General features: G+C 42.0%; 1 protein-coding gene across 1 annotated transcript in view; it reads right to left on the reverse strand.

The window, feature by feature from the left end:
* The window catches only part of LOC145337178 (mitogen-activated protein kinase-binding protein 1-like), a 117,605-nt gene that overhangs the window by 5,092 nt on the left and 90,590 nt on the right, over positions 1-21,923 (reverse strand). Inside the window, exons 23-29 of the mRNA XM_080181976.1 lie at positions 19,082-19,254; positions 17,051-17,202; positions 5,370-5,534; positions 5,158-5,278; positions 4,240-4,288; positions 2,106-2,385; positions 1,009-1,944 (exon numbers count right to left, since the gene is read on the reverse strand). Of these exons, the coding sequence (XP_080038102.1) occupies positions 1,009-1,944; positions 2,106-2,385; positions 4,240-4,288; positions 5,158-5,278; positions 5,370-5,534; positions 17,051-17,202; positions 19,082-19,254 (1,876 nt within the window). The remainder of the gene's footprint in view (positions 1-1,008; positions 1,945-2,105; positions 2,386-4,239; positions 4,289-5,157; positions 5,279-5,369; positions 5,535-17,050; positions 17,203-19,081; positions 19,255-21,923) is intronic.

Consider the following 21,923-nt stretch of genomic DNA (forward strand, 5'->3'; position numbering starts at 1 on the left):
CATACGTGATGCTAAAAGTAAATATGGCAGCCTTCTGGGATTCTCCAGAGCAGCTGCAAACAAATGCTGTTTAGGACTGTGGGCCTCACTCAGAAAGGTTAGTGACTACCCTAATGAGATGCATTGGCCGAGTCTTGATCTTAAGGATTTTCTTTATTCTTTCACAGGGCATGGGTACCCTTGGCTAATCAAGCAGGATGTTTTTTTCCCTGATGGTGTCTAGCTCGAATGTTGGTGGAGTTGCATTCATCCAGGCCAAGTGGAAAGTATTCCAGCACACTCCTAACATGTACCTTCTTGATAATGGAAAGTCAGGAGCGAGTTACCCTCCACAAGATTCCCAGCCTCTGACCTGTTCTCACAACCAGACGTTCCCTCCCCATAGGATATTGATAGTTGTGGATTCAGCAATGGCAATGCCATTTAATATCAAAGGGAGACACATGGTTGGATTCTCTCATGCTGCATATGGTCATTTTTTGGCTGCTGGGCAAACAATGGAAGAAGGTCCTACCATATCCTTAAAAAAAAACACAGCCCAAGTGTTCAGACAACCACAACATTTGCGGTTCAGCTGGCTTAAACGTTAGAATCATATAACATTAGAGGCTATTAAATGAAAGTCGCATTAGGGTGGGGGAAAGAAACAAAGCCACACAAAAAAAACAAGTATTCTAAATCAAGTTAGCCAAGAGTAGAAACATAGAAGCAAATAGTCCATTCAGCCTTTGAGCTTGCTCTGCCATTTAATATGATCACTGCTGATCCTCTCTCTAGTGCCATTCTTCCACACACAATTCAGGTGTGACCTCACCAAGGCTCTGTACAGCTGTAGAAAGATATCCTTGCTCTTGTACTCGAATACTCGAATAAAACACAAACTTTATTTTGACAGAATTACAAAGATTAATTTTATATTTTGCTTGAAGGTCATACTATGATCTCGAGAAAGGAAAACATTGGGAGCCAGAGATGCAATGGAAGTTAAATACATATTATAAATATTACCTGCTTCACTGGTGGGTTGCTCTTCAAACCCCACACTTTCTCTGGGTGATTTAGCAACATCCATAGGAAAGGTGCTTCCTTTGGTGATAGTTATAGAATTATTGCTCATCCTATCCCTGTTGGGATTGATGCTGTCATGCTGTGATGGTGAAGTAATTGAATCCCACGTTTGAATTTCTTCCGACGTGTGCTCTTGAGAATTGTTGAGAATTGTGAATTGTGAATCTTGAGAATTGTTACAGTCATCCAAATTTCCAGCATCACTCTTTAAGACTGAGTTCATGTTTGGGCTGCTTTCTTTTTTCTTGAGGTCTTCATAAACCGGTTGATCTTTTTTAGCCAGACATGCTGGTTGCGTGGGTGTGATTGCGGAAGTAGATGGCCGTGCGGAATCTTGACCAGCACGCAGTTTTTGTTTGACCTTTGAAACAGCAACACCATTAGCTATTGGTGGAGGCATCAGCAGTCTGTCTGTGTGCATTTTGGAAAGCTTTAGCGTCAAGTTAGCTCTAGCTTGATGGTTCCCATAAGACAAAGTACCATTCTGTAATATCACTCTTGGCGGAACCTTTTCCTTGAAATTTTCAGTTGGACCATCTTCACATGGAGTTGAGTCCACGGACTCTGTTAAGTCTGTAGTAGACACTGCTCTAGAACTGGGTAAACTCATGGTGCTCGACTGTCCCAAAGTTTTCAGATTCAGGTTTTCTTCCATTGATGCACTGCGTGACATTTTAGCTCTGAAACTGGCAGTTGGGTGCATATAGGACCTAGGTTTTCCAGGTTTGTTCTTAGACATCTCTTTGTTAAAAGTTGCTGCAAGCATGTCCATTTTGCCACACAATGAATGTCTCTGCATTGCCCCTTCATTTACGTTCATATTATGCACACCAGACTGTGACGCTGTTACGAATGAAGCAGATGATACCTGTTCTTCTGTGTAAAAGTAAAGATGGTTAAAAGTTAGTGTGCTTGTAGTAAACATGTAGACAAAGTGAGAGATAGAAATTAATCATTTTATTAACAAAAGACATTTTACTTGCAGTCATAATGTCTACCATTTTGTAAGTAACAAAACCTCTTGGGTTAACTCTTACCAGCTTGCACCAGGTCCATCACAGATGTTGACCGTTTACACATCAGGCTTCTTCCATTATATGGCGGTGCATCTTTCACCCCTGTCAATGTTTGAGACATCTCAGCACTTGAACTTATTGACTCTATTCCCCAGTCACTTCCACTGCACATTTTCTCACTTTGACTCATCTCTCCATCGCTAACGTTCTTTGCCCCATCGAAGGATGGGCGTGCTTCGCATCCTTCAACTCCTCTAAAAGATTTCTCTTCAGCACTCAACTGTGTAGACTTATAACTTAGCTGTGGGGTTGGGGGGGGTGTGGTAAGGACAGGGAGAGATATTAATAACAAAGATACATCTATTTTTCATAAACGTTTCTTTGGTCTTATTTTTGTTGTGTATCTGAGGTTTCAACGGGGTCTGCATTCCACGGACACACAAAACTACATCACATTTCTACCACTGCATCAATTGGAGTAATAAATGCTGTTTGAGAACTTCGACATCCCATTAGCCATAAAGAGATAAAGGAATAAATCTACAAATGCTGAAATACAAAATCAGTTGTTGAAAATATGTTTAGATGAGGAGATGCTTATTTACTTTGAGGGTGCTGAACCTGTGAAATTTTTTACCACTGAAGATTGTAGAGGCCAAATCATTGAATATATTTAAGGCGGCAATAGATTTCTAGAGTCTAAAAGCATTAAGGAGTACGGAGGGTGCAGGAGTATGGCACTGAGATAGGGACAGTAAGAAGTCTCACAACACCAGGTTAAAGTCCAACAGGTTTATTGGACTTTAACTTGGTGTTGAGAGACTTCTCACTGTGCTCACCCCAGTCCAATGCCAGCATCTCCACATCACTGAGATAGGGATCAGCCATGATCAAACTGAAAGACAAGCAGGCTCAAAGGGCCGATTGGCTTACTTCTGCTCCTATTTGTTTCTAAAATCAGGTTCAACAGATAATAAAAATCATAATTTACACAACTATTCTTGAAAGCTCCTCAGAATGATGTCCATGGTTTTGGCAAATCAAAAAGCAAAAAGAAAGGTAGTCACAATAAATGTAGCATACTGACTAAAGTTTAGTCCTAAAGCAAAAGATGATCATAAACAAACATGATGGAAAGTATACTCGCTTTAAGCGTCCCTTTGAAAGTAAGTTCGCTAAATTATTCAGTCGACAGTTCTAATGCACTGGTACCAAATTCCTTTGCCTCACTTCTCAATCAAATAATGCAACATAATGTGGGGAACTTATGTTTCCTGCTCTTACGCCATATAATACTTGGCAAATGTGATCCAACATCTGGATTGGAAAGGCTGTGAATCAATGAACATACATCACTATTATGACACCCTTAAATGGTTCAGCACAGGCTTTATGACTGGTTGTGCTGATCGCATCCAACACAACAGTAGCAATGGTAGAATTTGCTGCAACACTTTGGGCTAGGAACAGCTCCTCATTACCACACAACAATCTCTGCCTGAAAGCATGCACATGTGGAGATCAGGATAGGATAGGATTTAGTGAAGATAACTTCAATTATTGAAGTTTCTGCATTTAGGAGAGAAAATTAAGCCAGTTGATGATGGATTTCTGACTACATATTCACCAAAAAATAAATTTAGTAAGAATAGTCATGCTTTCAAAATGCATTCAAATTCATTGGAAAGCATGCTCAATTCCCTTTATTTACTATAATAACGTTCATACGCTTTAAAAATAATTAAATCCTTTACTTAATTTAGCACTATAGGCTTTACGCACGTGTTAATTATCTCCTACCTAGGAGATGACTCAAGTTATAGTGTCAATGTGCCGAGATTGGCAGTAGTTTCTTCATTGTCAATTGGTACAAGTGAATTTAAGGTTAAATTCAGTGAACTGTGCTCCTAGTACAAAATGCTGCAATTGAAAGAAAGCAAGTTGGAGAATTAACACTACTGTACTGCAGTTATCTCTCTAACTTGTATTCTTCATGGCCTGCATGTACAAACTCAACACAACTATATTGGACGATTTGATAGCCATTGAAAACTGGATTAGAGGTAACACCACACCACAACTATATACATGATTTGGACCATAATCGGATCTTGAAATATGAGAAAAACTAATGAATTCAAAATTAGCTACTCACGTCTTGAGATTGCAGCGGGACTTTGAGGGGGAAAGCTGCTGCTGCTACCCTGGAGGGAAATATAGAAGCTACAATGTTCAGAAACATACATGCCCGAAACAGCAAATCTGAAGTGTGACGTTCTAAAATATTAAATTATCTGAAAAGACTTAGAATTTCCTCTGGAGAACCATCTCAATTGATTTGCAATCTAAAATGTCCATTTTTGCTTTTCAACTTCAAAGATTGTATACAATAAAGTAATCAAAAACTGTCAACATTCAGTTTGCTTCAGCACACTGGATAGGAAAGCCCTCTACTTTTATCAGTAATTTCTACTACATTAGCAACAGAGACCAAGGTTAAGGACATGACTGCAATAGCCAAGAAGCATAATATCACTACTGCTTAACGTTCAGCAACTTCTGCTGAAAGCATGTAGGCAGATTATGGGAGAAAAATTGTCTGGCTCATAAATGTTGCTGACATGTTAAGTATGTTCACTGACAAACTATTAAATGGCAATATCCTTGAAAAAGCCAATATTTTGGTGCTGCTTTTAAGGGACAGTCATGCACATTCGACCTGGTCAGATCTATTTTCTGTCCAATCTGGACATATATGCTGTGTGTTACTTTAGATCATACATTAGAGGATCTAACTTGTGTAAACTAGCAGATAAATTCATCAATTCCAAGCTTTTGAGCAGAATAGGGAACAGGCTGTAACAGTGGGAGATAGCTGATGTGCCACCAACCAGTCATGACAAGGTTTTGTAGAGAGACTTGATGCAACTGAGTACATAGTTCATTATAATGCATCAAGAACTTTCAGATAATTAGTCAAACCTCAAACTGAATCAGCCTTCAAAGTGATTGACTGCTAAAATATAATCAAGAACCTGAAGTTTAAATTTTTTTGGGACAGTGCAACACAAACCTGCTGTTTTTCTGGCAACGGGACAGAAATCTTGCAGAGATACTCAGACGGGGATTCAGGAAAAAGTTGTTTTCATTCTCTACAGTTTGCTGCAGATCTTTCAATGAGTTGTCAAATTTCTCTGAAAATTAACAAGCCAATTTTAGTGACATATAGCTGCAAATGCTAAAACTAAATGAAGTAAGGAAGTCACATTTTATATAGGTTATTACCATGAGAAAATTCATTAGCCAAAGCTTCAAAGTTGTGCTTGAGAAATTTTTCTTGGTCTGGCGTTTTTGCTGTAAGTGACTCCTGGGGCACCAGACAGGACTGCTCCTCCTCTTCCAATCCAGAAGAATGATCATCAGAACTGAGTTGGCCCACGGAGTCAGAATCTAGGGATGGTGCACAAAAGGCATAAAAAGTAGTTAAGGTTTACCTGGTGCCTCTTAATTTTTGTAATTTTGGATTTGGTTTAACTACTGTATCACAAACTGAAAGTCCTACATTTTGATCTGCCTGACTGAAACCCATTTAATGTCATTTGAGGGAATCCTAACATATATAGTCAGAGATATTTCCAGCACAGGAGGCAATTCAGCCCAACAAGTCCATGCCAGCCCTCTGTCAGTCCCATTCCCCCACATCTCTGCAGCCCTGCAAGAAATTTTTCCTTCAAGCGCCCATTTAACTTTCTTCCAAAATCACCAATAATCTCTGCTGACAGCACCCTCATGGGCAGTGTGTTCCTGGTCATTTCACTTGCTGCATGAAAAAGGTCTTTTCTTCCCCCCTTGTATCTTTCCAAAATGTTAAACTGCCATCTCCCAGACCGTAAACCATCTGCTAATGTGAACATATTGGTACTAATAATTTGTAAAAACGGTATTGATCACCGATTCATAATACGATACAGCTTTTTCTCCCATCAAGTGGTAACTGACATCTGTCATTTTCTCTGTCTCTGAGGGACTAATGTTTTCTTTATATTTATTCTTCCTACCAAAGTGCATCATTTCACAATTATCAGTATTAAAATTCATCTGCTACACATTCAGCTACTTCATCAATCTAAAATCTTCTGCAGTATCTTGTTGTTCTGTTCATTGTTTGCTGCATTTTCAAATTTCATGTCATCTGCAAACTGTAAAATTGTGTGCCAGATATCCAAGTATAGATCATTTATATATATCGAGCAGTGATCCCATACTGACCTGAGGAGCACCACTGCATGCTCCCTCTCCAACATCCTCCCCCAATCTGAGCAATAACATTTACAATTACCTGCGGCCTTCTGTCCCTTAGCCAATTTCATATCTAAACTGTCACCGTCTATTTAGTTGTACGACTAATTTTGCACAGAAATCTTTGGTGTGGCACTTTATCAAATGATTTTTAAAATCCATACGCATAATTATTAGTCCTTTCCATTACTTCAAAGAAATCAATCAAGCTCATTCTCAAACATGATTTGCCTTTAACAAATCATGTTGGCTTTCAATGGCCCATAAATTTCCAAATGCCAATTAATTTTATTTTTTGGACTATCGTTTCCTCACCATTGACCAGCTGCCTGGCCTATAGTTGGTGTAACATTTACACCTGGCATCATTGTCTTCTTTGGCAGTCCCTCAGGGTCGAGGATGACTTGCTTCCAACTCTGGACAGCTGGGTTCTTCAGTGGCTGAATAGTCCATTCCTGGAGCTGCAGACTCTGCACAGGTTTGGTTGCTGATGTTTGGTGAGGTGAGTGGGTGGGATACTGGATTCTGTGCTCTCTTCCCACTGTTTACACTAGGCTTCTGCTGTTCCATCCAGTGACACATGAGGTGCTTGCCACCTTCGCAGACACATCTCCAGTTAGTGTGATCTAAGGCAAGCGATTCCCAAGTGTTGATGGGCATGTTGCATTTATTTAAGGAGGATTACAGACTGTCCTTGCAGCTTTTCCTCTACCCACCTAGTGATTGCTTGCCATTGGAGTACAGCACTCCATGTGGGCATGTGGACAACATGACCCACCCATCACAGTTGCTCAAGCGTGTTCAGTGCTTTGATGCTAGGATATTGGCCTGGGAGAGAATGCTTACATTGGTACAGCTATCCTGCCAGTGAATTTGCAGGAATTGGTGGATACAGCACTAGTGATCTCTCTCCAGGGATCTGAGGTGTCTGCTGTACATTCTTTCTGATGCATACTGGAGAATGGAGACCATGAGCTTGGTTCTGGAATTAACAAAGAACAAAACAGCCCGGGAAACAGGCCCTTCGGCTCAACGAGCCCGTGCTGCCATTTTAACATTATGTGCCTGCCTCGACCGCCTTGCTTGGCAGAGCATTCCATACCCCCACTACCCTCTGTGTGAAAAACCTCCCTCTAACATCCGAATTGTACCTCGTCCCCCTCACACCAAGCCCATGGCCCCTCGTAATGTGCGTTTCCAACCTAGGAAAAAGCTTACCACTGTTTATCTATACCCTTCATAATCTTATATACCTCTATTAGATCTCCCCTCAGTCGCTGTCTTTCTAGGGAAAACGGCCCCAATTTGTCCAATCTTTCCTCATAACCCAGTCCTTCCATACCAGGCAGCATCCTGGTAAACCTCCTCTGCACTCTCTCCAGGATCTCCACGTCTTTCCGCAAGATGACCAGAACTGGACACAGTACTCCAAATGCGGCCTATCCAACATTCTATATACCTGCAACATTAGACTCCAGCTCTTATACTCTATACCCCTTCCTACAAAGGCTAACATACTATAAGCTTTCTTCACAGCCTTCTCCACCTGTACTGCCACCTTCAAAGACTTGTGCACTTGCACCCCCAGGTCCCTCTGCGTTTCTATACTCTTTATAGGTCTACCCTTTATCATATAACTCCCCCCTACATTATTTCTGCCAAGATGCATCACCTCACATTTATCAGGATTAAATTCCATATCCTGTTGTATTGCCTGACACTGCTCTTCACTGTCCGCCAATCCAGCCATCTTAGTGTCATCTGCAAATTTGCTGATCACACCACTTACTCCCTCTTCCAAGTCATTTACATATATTACAAATAGAAGAGGTCCCAGTACTGAGCCCTGAGGCACACCACGAGTGACAGACCTCCAGCTAGAAAAAGATCCTTCCACTACTACTCTCCGTCTCCTCTTACCAAGCCAGTTATCAATCCATCTAGGTACCTGGCCTTGTATTCCATGAGCCTTAATCTTTTCAACCAACCTACCATGAGGGACTTTGTCAAACGCCTTACTGAAATCCACATAGACGAACAACATCAACGGCTCGTCCTTCGTCAACCGTTTTTGTCAACTCCTCAAAAAATTCTATCAGATTCATAAGGCAAGACTTCCCCTTAACAAATTGAAGGTCTTGGTTTTCAAACACTTTGTGCCTCAGGCGTCCGAAGACTGCACTGGCACACTGGAGTCGATGCTGAATTTCAGCATTGATGTCTGCTCGTGCCAAGAGGAGGCTCCCAACGTAAGGGAAATGATTCACATTGTCCGGGGGATCTTGATGGTCGGGGAGGGGCAGTTGTGTGTGGCAGGAGGGCACTGAGAGAATTTTTGTTTCCTGGATGTTTAGTCAAAGGCTCATTATTTCCACATTTCGGACGTTCCCAGTCCCTGTAATCTCCTAGTCCAACCTATGCTTCCTAATTCTCTCCTAATAGCCTCATAATTACCCTTCCCCCAGCTAAAACCACTGGCCCGAGGTTCATGCCTATCCCTTTACTCTCATTAATTCTCCCTACTCACTAAAAACTTGACCTAGTTAAATACAATTTGTATTTAATTCATGCTGGCTTTTGTAAATTATTCCATACTTGTCTAAGTAACAATTAACATTATCTCAAAGCATTATTTCTAAAACCTTTACCACCCTATGGTTAAACTGACTGGCCTGCAATTGCTAAATCTATTCTTGCATCTTTTTGAACAAGTGCAACTTAAAAAAAAACTATTCCCGGAATGTGGGCATAGCTGCTTAAGCCAGCATTTATTATCCCTTTCTAAATTGCCCACGAGAAGGTTTTGGTGAGCCAGTGTACAGTTTGTGTGTTGTAGATACACAGTGCTGATAGGAAGGGAGATCCAGAATTTAGGCCCCGCAACAGTGAAGGGACAATGATATAGTTCCAATTTAGCATGGTGTGCAACTTGGAGAAATTGCAGATGTTTCCACGCATCTGCTGTTGATGCCCATCTAGGTGCTAGAAGGTTTGGAAGATGCTATTGAAGGAACCTTAGTGGGTTCCTGCAATGCATCTTGTAGATGAAACACAGGGCTGCCATTGTGCATTGGTGATGGAGAAAGAGAATAATCAAGATGGTGGATGGGATGCTGGTCAATGAGGCTGCTTTGTCTGGATGGTGTCAAGCTTCTTGCTTGTTGGAGATGCACTCATTCAGGCAAGTGGAGTACTCAAAATACAATTGACCTATGTCTTGCAGATAGTAGTCATGATGTGGAGATGCCAGCATTGGACTTGGGTAAACACAGTAAGAAGTCTATAACACCAGGTTAAAGTCCAACAGGTTTATTTGGTAGCAAAAGCCACTAGCTTTCAGAGCACTGGCTGCCCCTTTGTCAGGTGGGTGAGAGTTCTAATCACAAACAGGGCATATAAAGACACAAACTCAATTTACAGAATAATGATTGGAATTCAATTCTTTACAGCTATTCAAGTCTCAAAGATACAGCTAACGTGAGTGGAGAGAGCATTAAGCACAGGTTAAAGACGTGTGTATTGTCCCCAGACAGGACAGTTAGTGAGATTTTGCAAGTCCAGGCAAGTCGTGGGGGGGTTACAGATAGTGTGACACAAACCCAAGATCCCAGTTGAGGCCGTCCTCATGTGTGTGGAACTCGGCTATCAGCCTCTACTGAGCGACTCTGCACAGTCGTGTGTCGTGAAGGCCGCCTTGAAGAACCCTTACCTGAAGATCAGTGGCCGAATGTCCAGCACCGCTGAAGTGTTCCCTAACAGAAGGGAATATTGTCAACATTGGTGATTGTCAAGCGGTGTTCATTCATCCTTTGTCGTAGCATCTGCATGGTCTCCCCAGCGTACCAAGCCTTGGGACATCTTTTCCTGCAGAGTTTCAGGTAAACAATGTTGGCTGAGTTGCAAGAGTACATGCTGCGTACCCGGTGGATGGTGTTCTCATGTGAGATGGTGGCATCCATGTTGATGATCCGGCACGTCTTGCAGAGGTCGTTGTGGCAGGGGTGTGTGGTGTCATGGTCACTGTTCTCCTGAAGGCTGGATAGTTTGTTGTGGACAATGGTCTGTTTGAGGTTGTGCGGTTGTTTGAAGGCAAGAAGTGGGGATATGGGGATAGCCTTGGCGAGACGTTCATCTTCAATTATATGTTGAAGGCTCCGGAGGAGATGTCGTAGCTTCTCCGTTCCGGGTAAGTTCAGGATGTCCACCGTGTCCATCCTCTGAGGATTTTGGTGCGGTTTTTCGCTGTGGCGTGTTGGAACTGTCGATCGATGAGTCGAGCACCGTATCCTGTTCTTATCAGGATGGCCTCAGCTGGGATCTTGGGTACATGTTACATTATCTGTAATTCCCACGACTTGCCTGGACTTGCAAAATCTCACTAACTCTTTAAACTATGCTTAACGCTCTCTTCACACATTGTCTGTATCTTTGAGACTTGATTAGCTGTAAAGAACTGCATTCCAATCATTATTCTGTAAATTGAGTGTGTGTCTTTATGTGCCCTACTTGTGATTAGAACTCCCACCCACCTGACAAAGGGGCAGCCAGCGCTCCGAAAACTACTGGCTTTTGTTACCAAATAAACCTGTTGGACTTTAGCCTGTGTTGTGAGACTTCTTATTGCAGGTGGTGGACCGGTTTTGGGAGTCCGGTAGAAAGTTACTGTCAGCAGAATTCCAAACGTCCAATCTGCTCTGTAGGCACAGTATTTATGTGGCTAGTCAGTGGTAACCCCCAGATTGAGTGGGGTTTTGGTGATAGTAGTGCCATTGATTGTCAAGGAGAGGTGGTTAGATTTGCTCTTGTTAGAAATGACCACTGCCCAAGCCTGTAGAGTATCCAGATCTTGCTGCATGTGGACATACACTGCTTCAGTATCTGAGCAGTTACAAGTCATTGGTGCTGTGCAGCCATCAGCAAACAGCCTCTTTTCTGATTTTATGATAGAAGAATGGTCTTGATGAAACAGCTGAAGGTGGTTGGGCTTGAAACACTACCCAAAAGAACTCCAACAGTGATGTCTCGCAATGAAGATGGGCCTCTATTAGGGGTCAGATCAGAAACTCAAGTTTCTTATGAAGTTAGCCCAGGCTCCAACTTTCCTTTTTGATTTTGGCATTAGGGCAAGCAAACAGTGTTTCACAGAATCCCCACTGTGCAGAAGGTGGTCATTTGGCTCAATCAGGACTAAACTGACAACAATCCCACTCAGGCCCTATCCCTGTAACCCCAAATATTTACCCTGCTAATCCCTCTGACACTAAGAGGAAATTTAGCGTGGCCAATCACCTAACTCACACATTGTTCGACTATGGGAGGAAAGCGGGGCACACAGACACTGGGAGAATGCGCAAACTCCACACAGTCACCCAAGGCTGGAATTGATCCCAGGTCCCTGGTGTTGAGAGACAGCAGTGCTAACCACTGCTCCATATATGATTTGATTAACCCACTAAGAAGCTTTAGTTAAAAACTTTCTTTACCAACAATTAAAATATAACAAGAAGTATTAGCATAACTTTTACCAATTTAAATCCTTAAACATGACAAATAATAATTCTCAACAGCTAGCCATCTCTATAGTTCCAATTTAAGCAATATCCCCATAGACATACATCTTTCTTCAGAACCAGTTGGCACCAAAAACAGATATGCTCATGTGGATGCTAGTTTTCCACCCTTTTAATCCCTCTGGATAGGTACAGAAATGATGTGGCGATGCCGGCTTTGGCCTGGGGTAAACACAGTAAGAAGTCTCACAACACCAGGTTAAAAACCACTCACCTGACGAAGGAATAGCGTTCCGAAAGCTTGTGGGTTTACTATCAATTAAACTTGTTGGACTTTAATCTGGTGTTGAGAGACTTCTTACTGTAGATACAGAAAGACACCTGCCTTCTAATTCTCTTACAGCAGTTTCCAAAGATCTACATTCAAGCAACAGAACTTCAGAGAAAGGGACCTATTGCCTGACAGATCCCAGTCTCCAAATCCAGACAGGATAAGAGGTAGACAGTGGGCTATTTCTTTCTACAGATCCCAACAGCAACTGAGCTGGGTTTCTCTCTAAGCCTAGCCCTTCCCAGTGACACAATCTTTCTTGTCAATCACCCTAATCAAGCCCCATTCTAAACAAAAACCCATAGGAAAACACTAAAGTAACAACCTTGCATTAGTCCTGATTAAAACAAAAATTTCAGTAATTATGATCAATTATGCTGCTACAGCAAAAACATGGGCCACCAGGTACAGACAAAGTGACATCAATAATAGAACAAACTGCTAAAAAACACCTACACAAGAAACATTACAAGCATATTCCTTACAGGCACAGTATTGTCACACCTCCAACAACCATTTTCCTGCGTGCTAGGTACGAACCCAAGCAATGGAGAGATTTTCACCTGATTCCTATCAACTTCAGGATACAATTCTCCAGTACTCTATCTCAGAAAGATTAAGACATTATGGCCAGTGCCTGCTCAGGTCCACTTTTACTTCATTCAGCACCCTTCGATGCATCTAATCCATTCCTGGCAGCATATCCATCAAATACCTCCTTTTTATCAAATATTAGCTCACCAATATCTTAGCTACCTTGCACTTTCATTATTACTTCTGTAGCATTATCTCCAAGGTAAAGAAGGATACAACACTCAGTACTACAGCCATACCCTATGCCTCCATGTGTAGATCCATTTTTTTTGGCCCTTAATGAGCCCCATGCCACCCTCTTAATGTTTTCATGTTTTATTTGCACACAAGGAAATTGGGCCTCTACTTGCTCGAGTTTCAAATGTGAGGTGATCTCATGGAAACACAAGATTCTGAAGGGGTTTGATGGGGTAGACAGACTGTTTCTGCTGACTTGGAAATTTAGAATAAGGGGACATAGTGTCAGGATAAGGAGTTGATCATTTAGGGCTAAGAAATATTGTGTGGAAAATTATAACAAAGCTCAACCTATTAGAAAATGCAGGACTAGGAGGACAAACATACTCTCAATGTGGAATAGGAGACTTTAGCTGTTAACAGTCCAGGACTAATAATACATCAATAAACTATTTGAAGTCATCAAATTCTGTAACCAGGGAAACAGACTCGAGGCCAGAAGAATGTTAATCAGTGAACAGTTTTGATTTCAACTACTTCAGGAGGGTGGCAAATTGCTAGCATAGGGAAGTGGTGGAGGTAGATGTCATTAGTAGAGTCTAGTGAGCAGAATAGAATTCTGTCTTTTGCTAAAAATCTAAGTACAAGATTTCTCTAAGTTTAGAGACATCCTGTTCCCATATGCCACCAGAAACTTCAGTAATGCAACATTAAGTTTGCAGAGTTTTTGCAGAACCTACTTAGGACATGGGCAGCAGTGGCTAGCACTGCTCCTTCACAGCTCCAGGGACCTGGGTTCGATTCCCCACTTGGGTCACTGTGTGTGGAATTTGCACATTCTCCTCGTGTCTGCTGGGTTTCCTCCAGGTGCTCCGGTTTCCTCCCACAGTCCAAAGATGTGCGGGTTAGGTTGATTGGTCAAGCTAAAATTGCCCCTTAGTGTCCTGAGATGCGTAGGTTAGAGGGATTAGTGGGTAAAATGTGTAGGGATATGGGGGTAGGGCCTGGGTGGGATTGTGGTCAGTACTGACTTGATGGGCCAAATGGCCTCTTCCTGTACTGTAAGGTTTCTATGGTTTTAGAAAACTTAGAAAAAAATTAGAAAAAATTAGAATTTACAATTCTTTGGTAAAAGAAACAAACACGTGAAGGCTACATGGAGAAAAACGCAACTATTGATGGCAAGCAACTGCCACCTTGGAAAAGTGATTATTTTAAATTGTTCTTAGATTTTAAGACAGTACACATAACGCACTGACAGAGCTAACAGTAGAGTTAAATGATTCTTTAAACAAGAGAATAGCTTACTCACGTGAATGCAGTAAGAGAATTAAACTATGATTTGAAAACATGATGATGATATTTTAAATGTATTTTAAGTATTGTATGAATCATTGTTCGTTTTGGCCAAAGCAAGTTACCAAAAGGCAGAACGGAAAAGGCGAATGGTTCAGAGACAAAGGCCTGGGATCCCTTTAGTTAGCAGAATTCGTATCAGAATGTTTCTGATGAGGGAACACATTGCAATAATAATGAATAGGTTCAGTCACTGCCCAGACAGAATAGATGTGCTCCTGGACGCAGGAACACATCTATTCAGCTTAGCAGTGAGCCGGTAGGAACATCCACTTTAAACTTTATGATAATGTCTAGCGTAATCTGGCAACAGGAAAGTGGTTAGCCTCCAGATTTAATGGACAAATGAGATACCATTATGCCCAAATATACAATGCAGTTGGCTGATGTACACGGATAGATGTGTATTGATATGTGTACACTGAATGAAATTAATTTTAAACTAACGAAGGAAGGGCAATCTGATAAAGAAAACGTATAACTGCTCTGTTTTTTTTAAACTGGTAACTTCTTCTACTGTGATCTTCCAAAGATCACTGGTCTTTAATAATTTTTTTACTTTTTGTATTGTGACATTGGTTTCCTGAGTCTAATTGCCACTTTTTTAATTCATTCATAGGACATTGGTGTCGTTGGATGGCGATTTTATTGTCCATCCCCAATTGCCTTTGGAGGGCAGTCAAGTACAACCAGATTCTTTGGCTCTGGAGTCACATGCAGGCCAGACCAGGTAAGAATGGTATTCTGGCAGCATGGTGCATCTACAGATTCAAGTCTATAGAAGTCTCTTCTACCCACTTATCAAAAACCCCACTAATACACAAGAACATAAGAAATAGGAGCAGGAGTACGCCATCTAACCCTTTGAGCCTGCCCCGCCATTCAATAAGATCATGGCTGATCTGAAGTGGATCAGTTCTACTTACCCGCTTTCTCCCCATAATCCTTAATTCCCTTGTCTATCAGAAATCTATCTCCCCGTGACTTAAATATATTCAGCGAGGTAGCCTCCATCACTTCAATGGGCAGAGAATTCCAGAGATTCACCACCCTTTGAGTGAAGAAGTTCCTCCTCAACTCTGTTCTAAACTGCCCCCCCACCCTTATTTTGAGGCTGTTCCCCTTAGTTCTGTTTTCCTCTCTAAGCGGGAAGAATCTCTCTACCTCTACCCTATCTAGCCCCTTCATTATCTTGTAAGTCTCTATAAGATCCCCCCTCAGCCTTCTAAACTCTAACGAGTACAGGCCCAGTCTATTCAAATTCTCTTCATAAGCTAACCCCCTAATCTCCGGTATCAGCCTGGTGAACCTTCTCTGTACTCCCTCCAAGGCCAATATATCCTTTCGCAAATAAGGGGACCAAAACTGCACTCCAGTTGCAGCCTCACCTGTGCCTTGTACAGTTGCAGCAAGACCTCCCTGCTTTTATATTCTATCCCCCTTGCTATAAATTGAATTATAGAACCCTACAGTGCAGAAAGAGGCCCTTTGGCCCATCTAGTCTGCACCAACCACAATCCCACCCAGGTCCTACCCCCACATCCCTACACATTTTACCTGCTAATCCCTCTAACCGAAGCATCCTAGTACACTAAGGGGCAATTTTAGCAAGGCAAATCAACTTAACCCGCACATCTTTGGACTGTGGGAGGAAACTGGAGCACCCGGAGGAAACCCACACAGACACGAGGAGAATGTGCAAACTCCACACAGTGACCTGAACCCAAGTCCCTGGAGCTGTGAAGCAACAGTGCTAACCACTGGCCATGCTAAAATTGCCCCTTAGTGTATTAGGATGCTTAGGTTAGAGGGATTAGCAGGTAAAATGTGTAGAGATGTAGGGGTAGGACCACCCAATAAAGGCCAACATTCCATTCGCCTTCGCAATCACCTGCAGACTGAGTCTTTGCGATTCGTGCACAAGGACCCTCAGGTCCCTCTGCACAGTAGCATGCTGCAACTTTTCACCCTTTAAATAATAATCCCTCCTACTACTGTGTCTACCAAAGTGGATAACCTCACATTTGCTAACATTATACTCCATCTGCCAGGTCCTCCCCCACTCACTCAGCCTATCCAAATCTCTCTGCAGACTTTGTGCCCCCCACGCAATTTGCTTTTCTACTCATCTTCGTGTCATCAGCAAATTTTGTTACCCTACACTCAGCCCCCTCCTCCAGATCGTCTATGTAAATAGTAAACAGTTGCGGCCCTAGCACCGATCCCTGCAGCACTCCACTAGCCAACCAGAAAAGCCAACCAGCACTCCACTAACTGCCAACCAGAAAAGCACCCATTGATTTCAACTCTCTGCTTCCTGTTAGATAACCAATCCCCAATCCACACTAACACTTTACCCCCAACTCCGTGTACCCTAACCTTGTGCAGCAATCTTTTGTGAGGGACCTTATCAAACGCCTTCAAGGAATTACTTGAAGGAATTACTGAGCCTAACAGCACGTGCAAACCAAATTTAGATGGATAAAATGACAAGGATATTGAAACACAAGAGTAACAACTGTGAAGTCAATGCAACTGAATGATTGTTCTTTTGGAAATTCATTCGACTGTATACGACACAATCCTTAGTACATATAAGCTGTGTAATATTGGTTGCAGTATCAATTTTATTAACCGTAGTACATTTTACTTTGTCCTGCTCTACTCACTACAATCTCAAAGTAAAATGCTTTTCTTACCATCCTGGTGCTGTTCATTACTGGAGGTGGTGTGGCTGCTGCCCGAATCCATCGAGTAGGCACTGTCTGGACTGTTCTCCACAGAACGCACGACCTTCCACTCAGATTCACTCTCCTGTAGTTTCTCTGGATGTTCTTTTACTTGATAATCACTGGTGTACAATGAAAGGTATTTATTGACTATATAAGTCACTGGGCTCTTGAAGTTGTTCAGTGTGCATGCTGGAACTTGATAATGTACAAAAACTTGCTAGCATTGGGATTATAAAATAACAGCCCAAGCCTACTTTCATTCCTTCTTACTTTGCGATGCTTAGGATAAACCAAAACAATGCTTTCCATGACGAGATGAAAGGTTAACTGCTGGAAGTGACTTACTTTCCTCTGCAGCTGCTTCAAACCATCCACACAAATTGATAAGCTATTAGTAAACTCCCAGTAACAATCCAAGATGGGGAAGAAAAGTCATTAGCTTCAGTTTGCATTGTAGAAATGCTGGACATTATAAAACAGATTAGATTAGGAATGCATGTGTTTATAGTTTAACCAGCTCTATGGAGCTGTTGTTTAAGAAGGGAGCAGATGAGAAAATTACAGGCCGGTTAGCCTGACTTTGGTCACTGGCAAGATTTGAGAGATGATTTACTAAAGATGAAGTTGCAGAGTATGAAGTGTATGATAAAGTAGGACCGAGTCAGCACGACTTTGTCAAGGGGAAGTCATGTCTGACAAATCTGTTAGAGTTCTTTGAGGAGGTAACAATGAAGTTAGATAAAGGAGAACTAGTGGACATGATTTATTTATATTCCAGAAGGCCTTTGACAAGCTGCTGCTTAGGAGACTATTAAATAAGTGTCCATTGTGTTAAGAACAAGATCCTGGCATGGATAGAGGATTGTCTGACCGGCAGAAGGAAGAAAGTGGGGATAAAGGGGTCTTTTCCAGGATGGCAGCCGGTGACTAGTGGTGTGCCTCAGGGGTCAGTGCTGGGACCACAACTTTTCACAATATACATTAACAATTTGGAGGAAAGAACTGAAGGCACTGTTGCTAAGTTTGGAGATGATACAAAGATAGGTAGAGAGGACAGGTATTGAGGACACTGCCGGTGGGGGGTGTGGGAGGGCGGCTGCAGAAGGACTTGGACAGGCCAGCAGAGTGGGCAAAGCAGCAGCAAGTAGAATGCAATGTGCAAAAGTGTGAGATTATGCACTTTGAAAGAAGGAATGGAGGCACAGACCATTTTCTAAATGGAAAAATGCTTAGGAAATCAGAATCATAAAGGGATTTGGAGGTCATTGTTCATAATTCTTAAGGTTGACGCGCAGATTCAGTCGGCAGTTAGGAAGGCAAATACAATGATAGCATTCATGTTGAGAGGGCTAGAATACAAGACCAGGGACGTACTTGTGAGGCTGTATAAGCTCTGGTCAGATCCCATTTGGAGTATTGTGACCAGTTTTGGGCCCCACATCCAAGGAATGATGTGCTGGCCTTGGAAAGGATCTAGAGGAGGTTCACAAGAACGATCCTTGGAACGAAGAGCTTGTCGAATGAGAAATGGTTGAGGATTCTGTACTCGCTACAGTTTAGAAGGATGAGGGGGGATCTTATTGAAACTTACAGGATACTGCAAGGCCTGGATAGAATGGAGGTGGACAGGATGTTTCCACTAGTAGGAAAAACTAGAACCAGAGAGTATAACCTCAGACTAAAGGGACGATCCTTTAAAATAGAGAGGAGGAGGAATTTTTTTCAGCTAGAGACTCGTGAATTTGTGAAGGCTGTGGAGGCCAGGTTATTGAATGTCCTTAAGACAGAGATAGATAGGTTCTTGATTAATAAGGGAATCAGGGGTTATGGGGAGAAGGTAGGAGAATGCGGATGAGAAAAATATCAGTCATGATTGAATGGCAGAGCAGACTCGATGGGCCGAGTGGCCTAATTCTGCTCCTACATCTTACGAGTTCATTTTACATGCCAGAAAGCAATTTTTCATTCAATTATTTAATACTGCTGATGAATACATACTTTTCTGTGCTGGTAGAATGATCATCATTCTGCATAGGATTAAACATTGGTGCAATTAGTTCAGTTTCTGGAGTATCCATCTCCTGGGAAAACGTATTGTCTGTATCCTCAGGGCAAATAGAGCTTGGCCTTCCCGCCGACTCTTTTGACAGAAGGCTTGGAGATAGCTCCATCTAAAGTAATAAAATTCTTAAATCATATACAAAGTCTAAAACAGTCTTAACCTTGCATGCACTACTGTTTTGCAGCAAAACGTTTCATCAAATATTTCTCACAATATTGCTTCAAAGAATTGAATTGAACCACGTTCTCCGTTGTATATACAAAATGAACACAACATGAAGTTGAGAATATGTTGGGTTAGAATTTGAACAATGTGAATTTTGTAACAATAATTCTTGTGGGGAAGGCTCCTAACCATATATTTGTATTAGCAGTCTGATGTACAACAGTCAGGATCTCTGGCAGTCTACATTAAGACATTATTTACATCTTCTGAGAACAGTCACAAAAATTAGTCTCTCTGTATTATTAATTTTTTTAAAAATTCATTTGTGGGACATGGGTGTCATTGGGTTGCCTGCATTTATTGCCTTGGAGGGCAGTTGAGTACAACCAAATTCTGTGGCTCTGGAGTCACATGTAGGCAAGACCAGGCTAGAGTGGTATTCTGGCAGCATGGTGGAACTACTGATTTGAATCTATAGAAGTCTCTTCTACCCACTGTCTGGAAGGATCTCATCAGCAATAGCCTTTTACAGTGGCCTGCTGAGGCTGCTCCACCATTCCATTTTTATCGTAGCTGGTCATCTACCTCAGTCACTTTCCCGCAGTATCTTCATATTCCTTGATATTATTAGTCTTGAACATGCTCAATGATCGAGCTCTCCTGGGGTAGGAAATTCCAAAGATTCACCAATCTCAGAGTGAAAAGATTTATTCTCATCTCAATCTCAGGATAAGGGGCAGGCCATTTAAGATTATGTCAGCTGGTTTTAGATTCACCAACCAAGGGAGATATTTTATTTATGTCCACACCGTCAAACCCTAGATATATTCTTTAAATTTCAATGAGGCCACCTCTCATTCTTCAAAATTTAATAGAGACCCAGTCTCCTCAAAGACTGCCAGCCCAGGGATTAATCTGGTGAACCTCCATTACACGTCTCCTATTGCAAATCTTAGACAATATTCCAGGGAAGATCCGATCAAGACTTTTTACAACTATAGCAAGACAGCTTTACTCCTGTACTCAAAACCTCACAAATGAAAGCCAACAAATTATTGCCTTCACAGCTGCTTGCTGCACCAACATGCTAGCTTTCAGTGACTCATGAACAATGACACCCACACTTCCCAACATCTCACTATTTCAGAAATACTCTGCCTTTGTGTTTCATGGAATAGAATCCCTTTAGTACAGAAGAGGCCATTGCCTGGGAAGCTCAACCTTAATGGGCAATTGCCCTGTACTGGGAACCATCCGAAAATGTTTCATATTTAAATTCCAACAGTTAAAACTCAATCAAATAAGGGCAATTCTTACTTAAGGAAATGCATGGTTCAGTTTATGATGGTGTTGTTGCTTTTAGCTTGCTTCACTGGCAGTTTTCTGGACTTGACTACTTTATTTTCAATTATCATGACTGTAATGCTTCCCCCCATCCTAAAAATTTCAACTCAGCTTATGCACTTCACAGAGCAGCATGCTGTTTTAATAATATTGAATAGAACATAAGAAGTATATGAAAGGCAAAAGGATGAGATGTGAAGGAATAGGATCTATAAAATGTGACGGTGGGAAAGTTTGTATAGAACCCATAGAAATAGCAGAGGTGCTCAATGAATACTTCGGTGTTCGCGGTGGAAAAAGATCTTGCTGGTTGTAGTGCAGGCTTGTGGCAGGCTGAAAAGCTTGAGTGTGTGGGCATTAAGAAAGAGGATGTTTTGGAGCTTTTGAATAGCATCAAGATAGATAAGTCGCCTGGACCAGATGGGATGTACCCCAGGTTACTGTGGGAGGCGAGGGAAGAGATTGCAGAGCCTCTGGTGATGATCTTTGCATCTTCGATAGAGACGGGAAAGGTTCTGGAGGTTTGGAGGATTGAGGATGTGGTTCTTATATTCAAGAAAGGGAATAGAGATAGCCCAGGAAATTAATAACCGGTGAGTCTAACCTCAGTGGTAAGTTGATGGAGAAGATCCTAAGAGACAGGATTTATGAACATTTGGAGAGGTATAGTATGATCAGAAGTAGTCAGCACGGCTTTGTCAAAGGCAGATCGTGCCTTACAAGCCTGGTTGAGTTTTTTGAAGATGTGACTAAACACGTGAATGAAGGAAGAGTGGTAGATGTAGTTTATATGGACTTCAGCACGGTGTTCAATAAGGTCCCCCATGCAAGACTTATTGAGAAAGTGAGGGGGCATGGGATCCAAGGGGACGTTGCTTTGTGGATCCAGAACTGGCTTGCCCACAGAAGGCAGAGAGTGGTTGTAGATGGGTCTTTTTCTGCATGGAGGTCGGTCACCAGTGGACTGCTCCAAGGATCTGTTCTGGGACCCTTGCTCTTTGTGATTTTTATAAATGACCTGGATGAGGAAGAGGAGGGATGGGTTGGTAAGTTTGCCGATGACACAAAGGTTGGTGGTGTTGTGGATAGTTTGGAGGGATGTCAGAAGTTGCAGCGTGACACAGATAGGATGCAAGACTGGGTGGAGAAGTGGCAGATAGACTTCAACCCAGATAAGTGTGTTTGGCAGGTCCAATGAGATGAAGGAGTATAATATTAAAGGGTAAGACTCTTAGCAGCGTGGAAGATCCTTCTGATCTTAGGGTCTGG

The sequence above is a fragment of the Carcharhinus amblyrhynchos genome, unplaced genomic scaffold (genome assembly GCF_965287045.1).
Source record: "Carcharhinus amblyrhynchos unplaced genomic scaffold, sCarAmb.v2.hapA scaffold_44, whole genome shotgun sequence".
Lineage (NCBI taxonomy): Eukaryota > Metazoa > Chordata > Chondrichthyes > Carcharhiniformes > Carcharhinidae > Carcharhinus > Carcharhinus amblyrhynchos.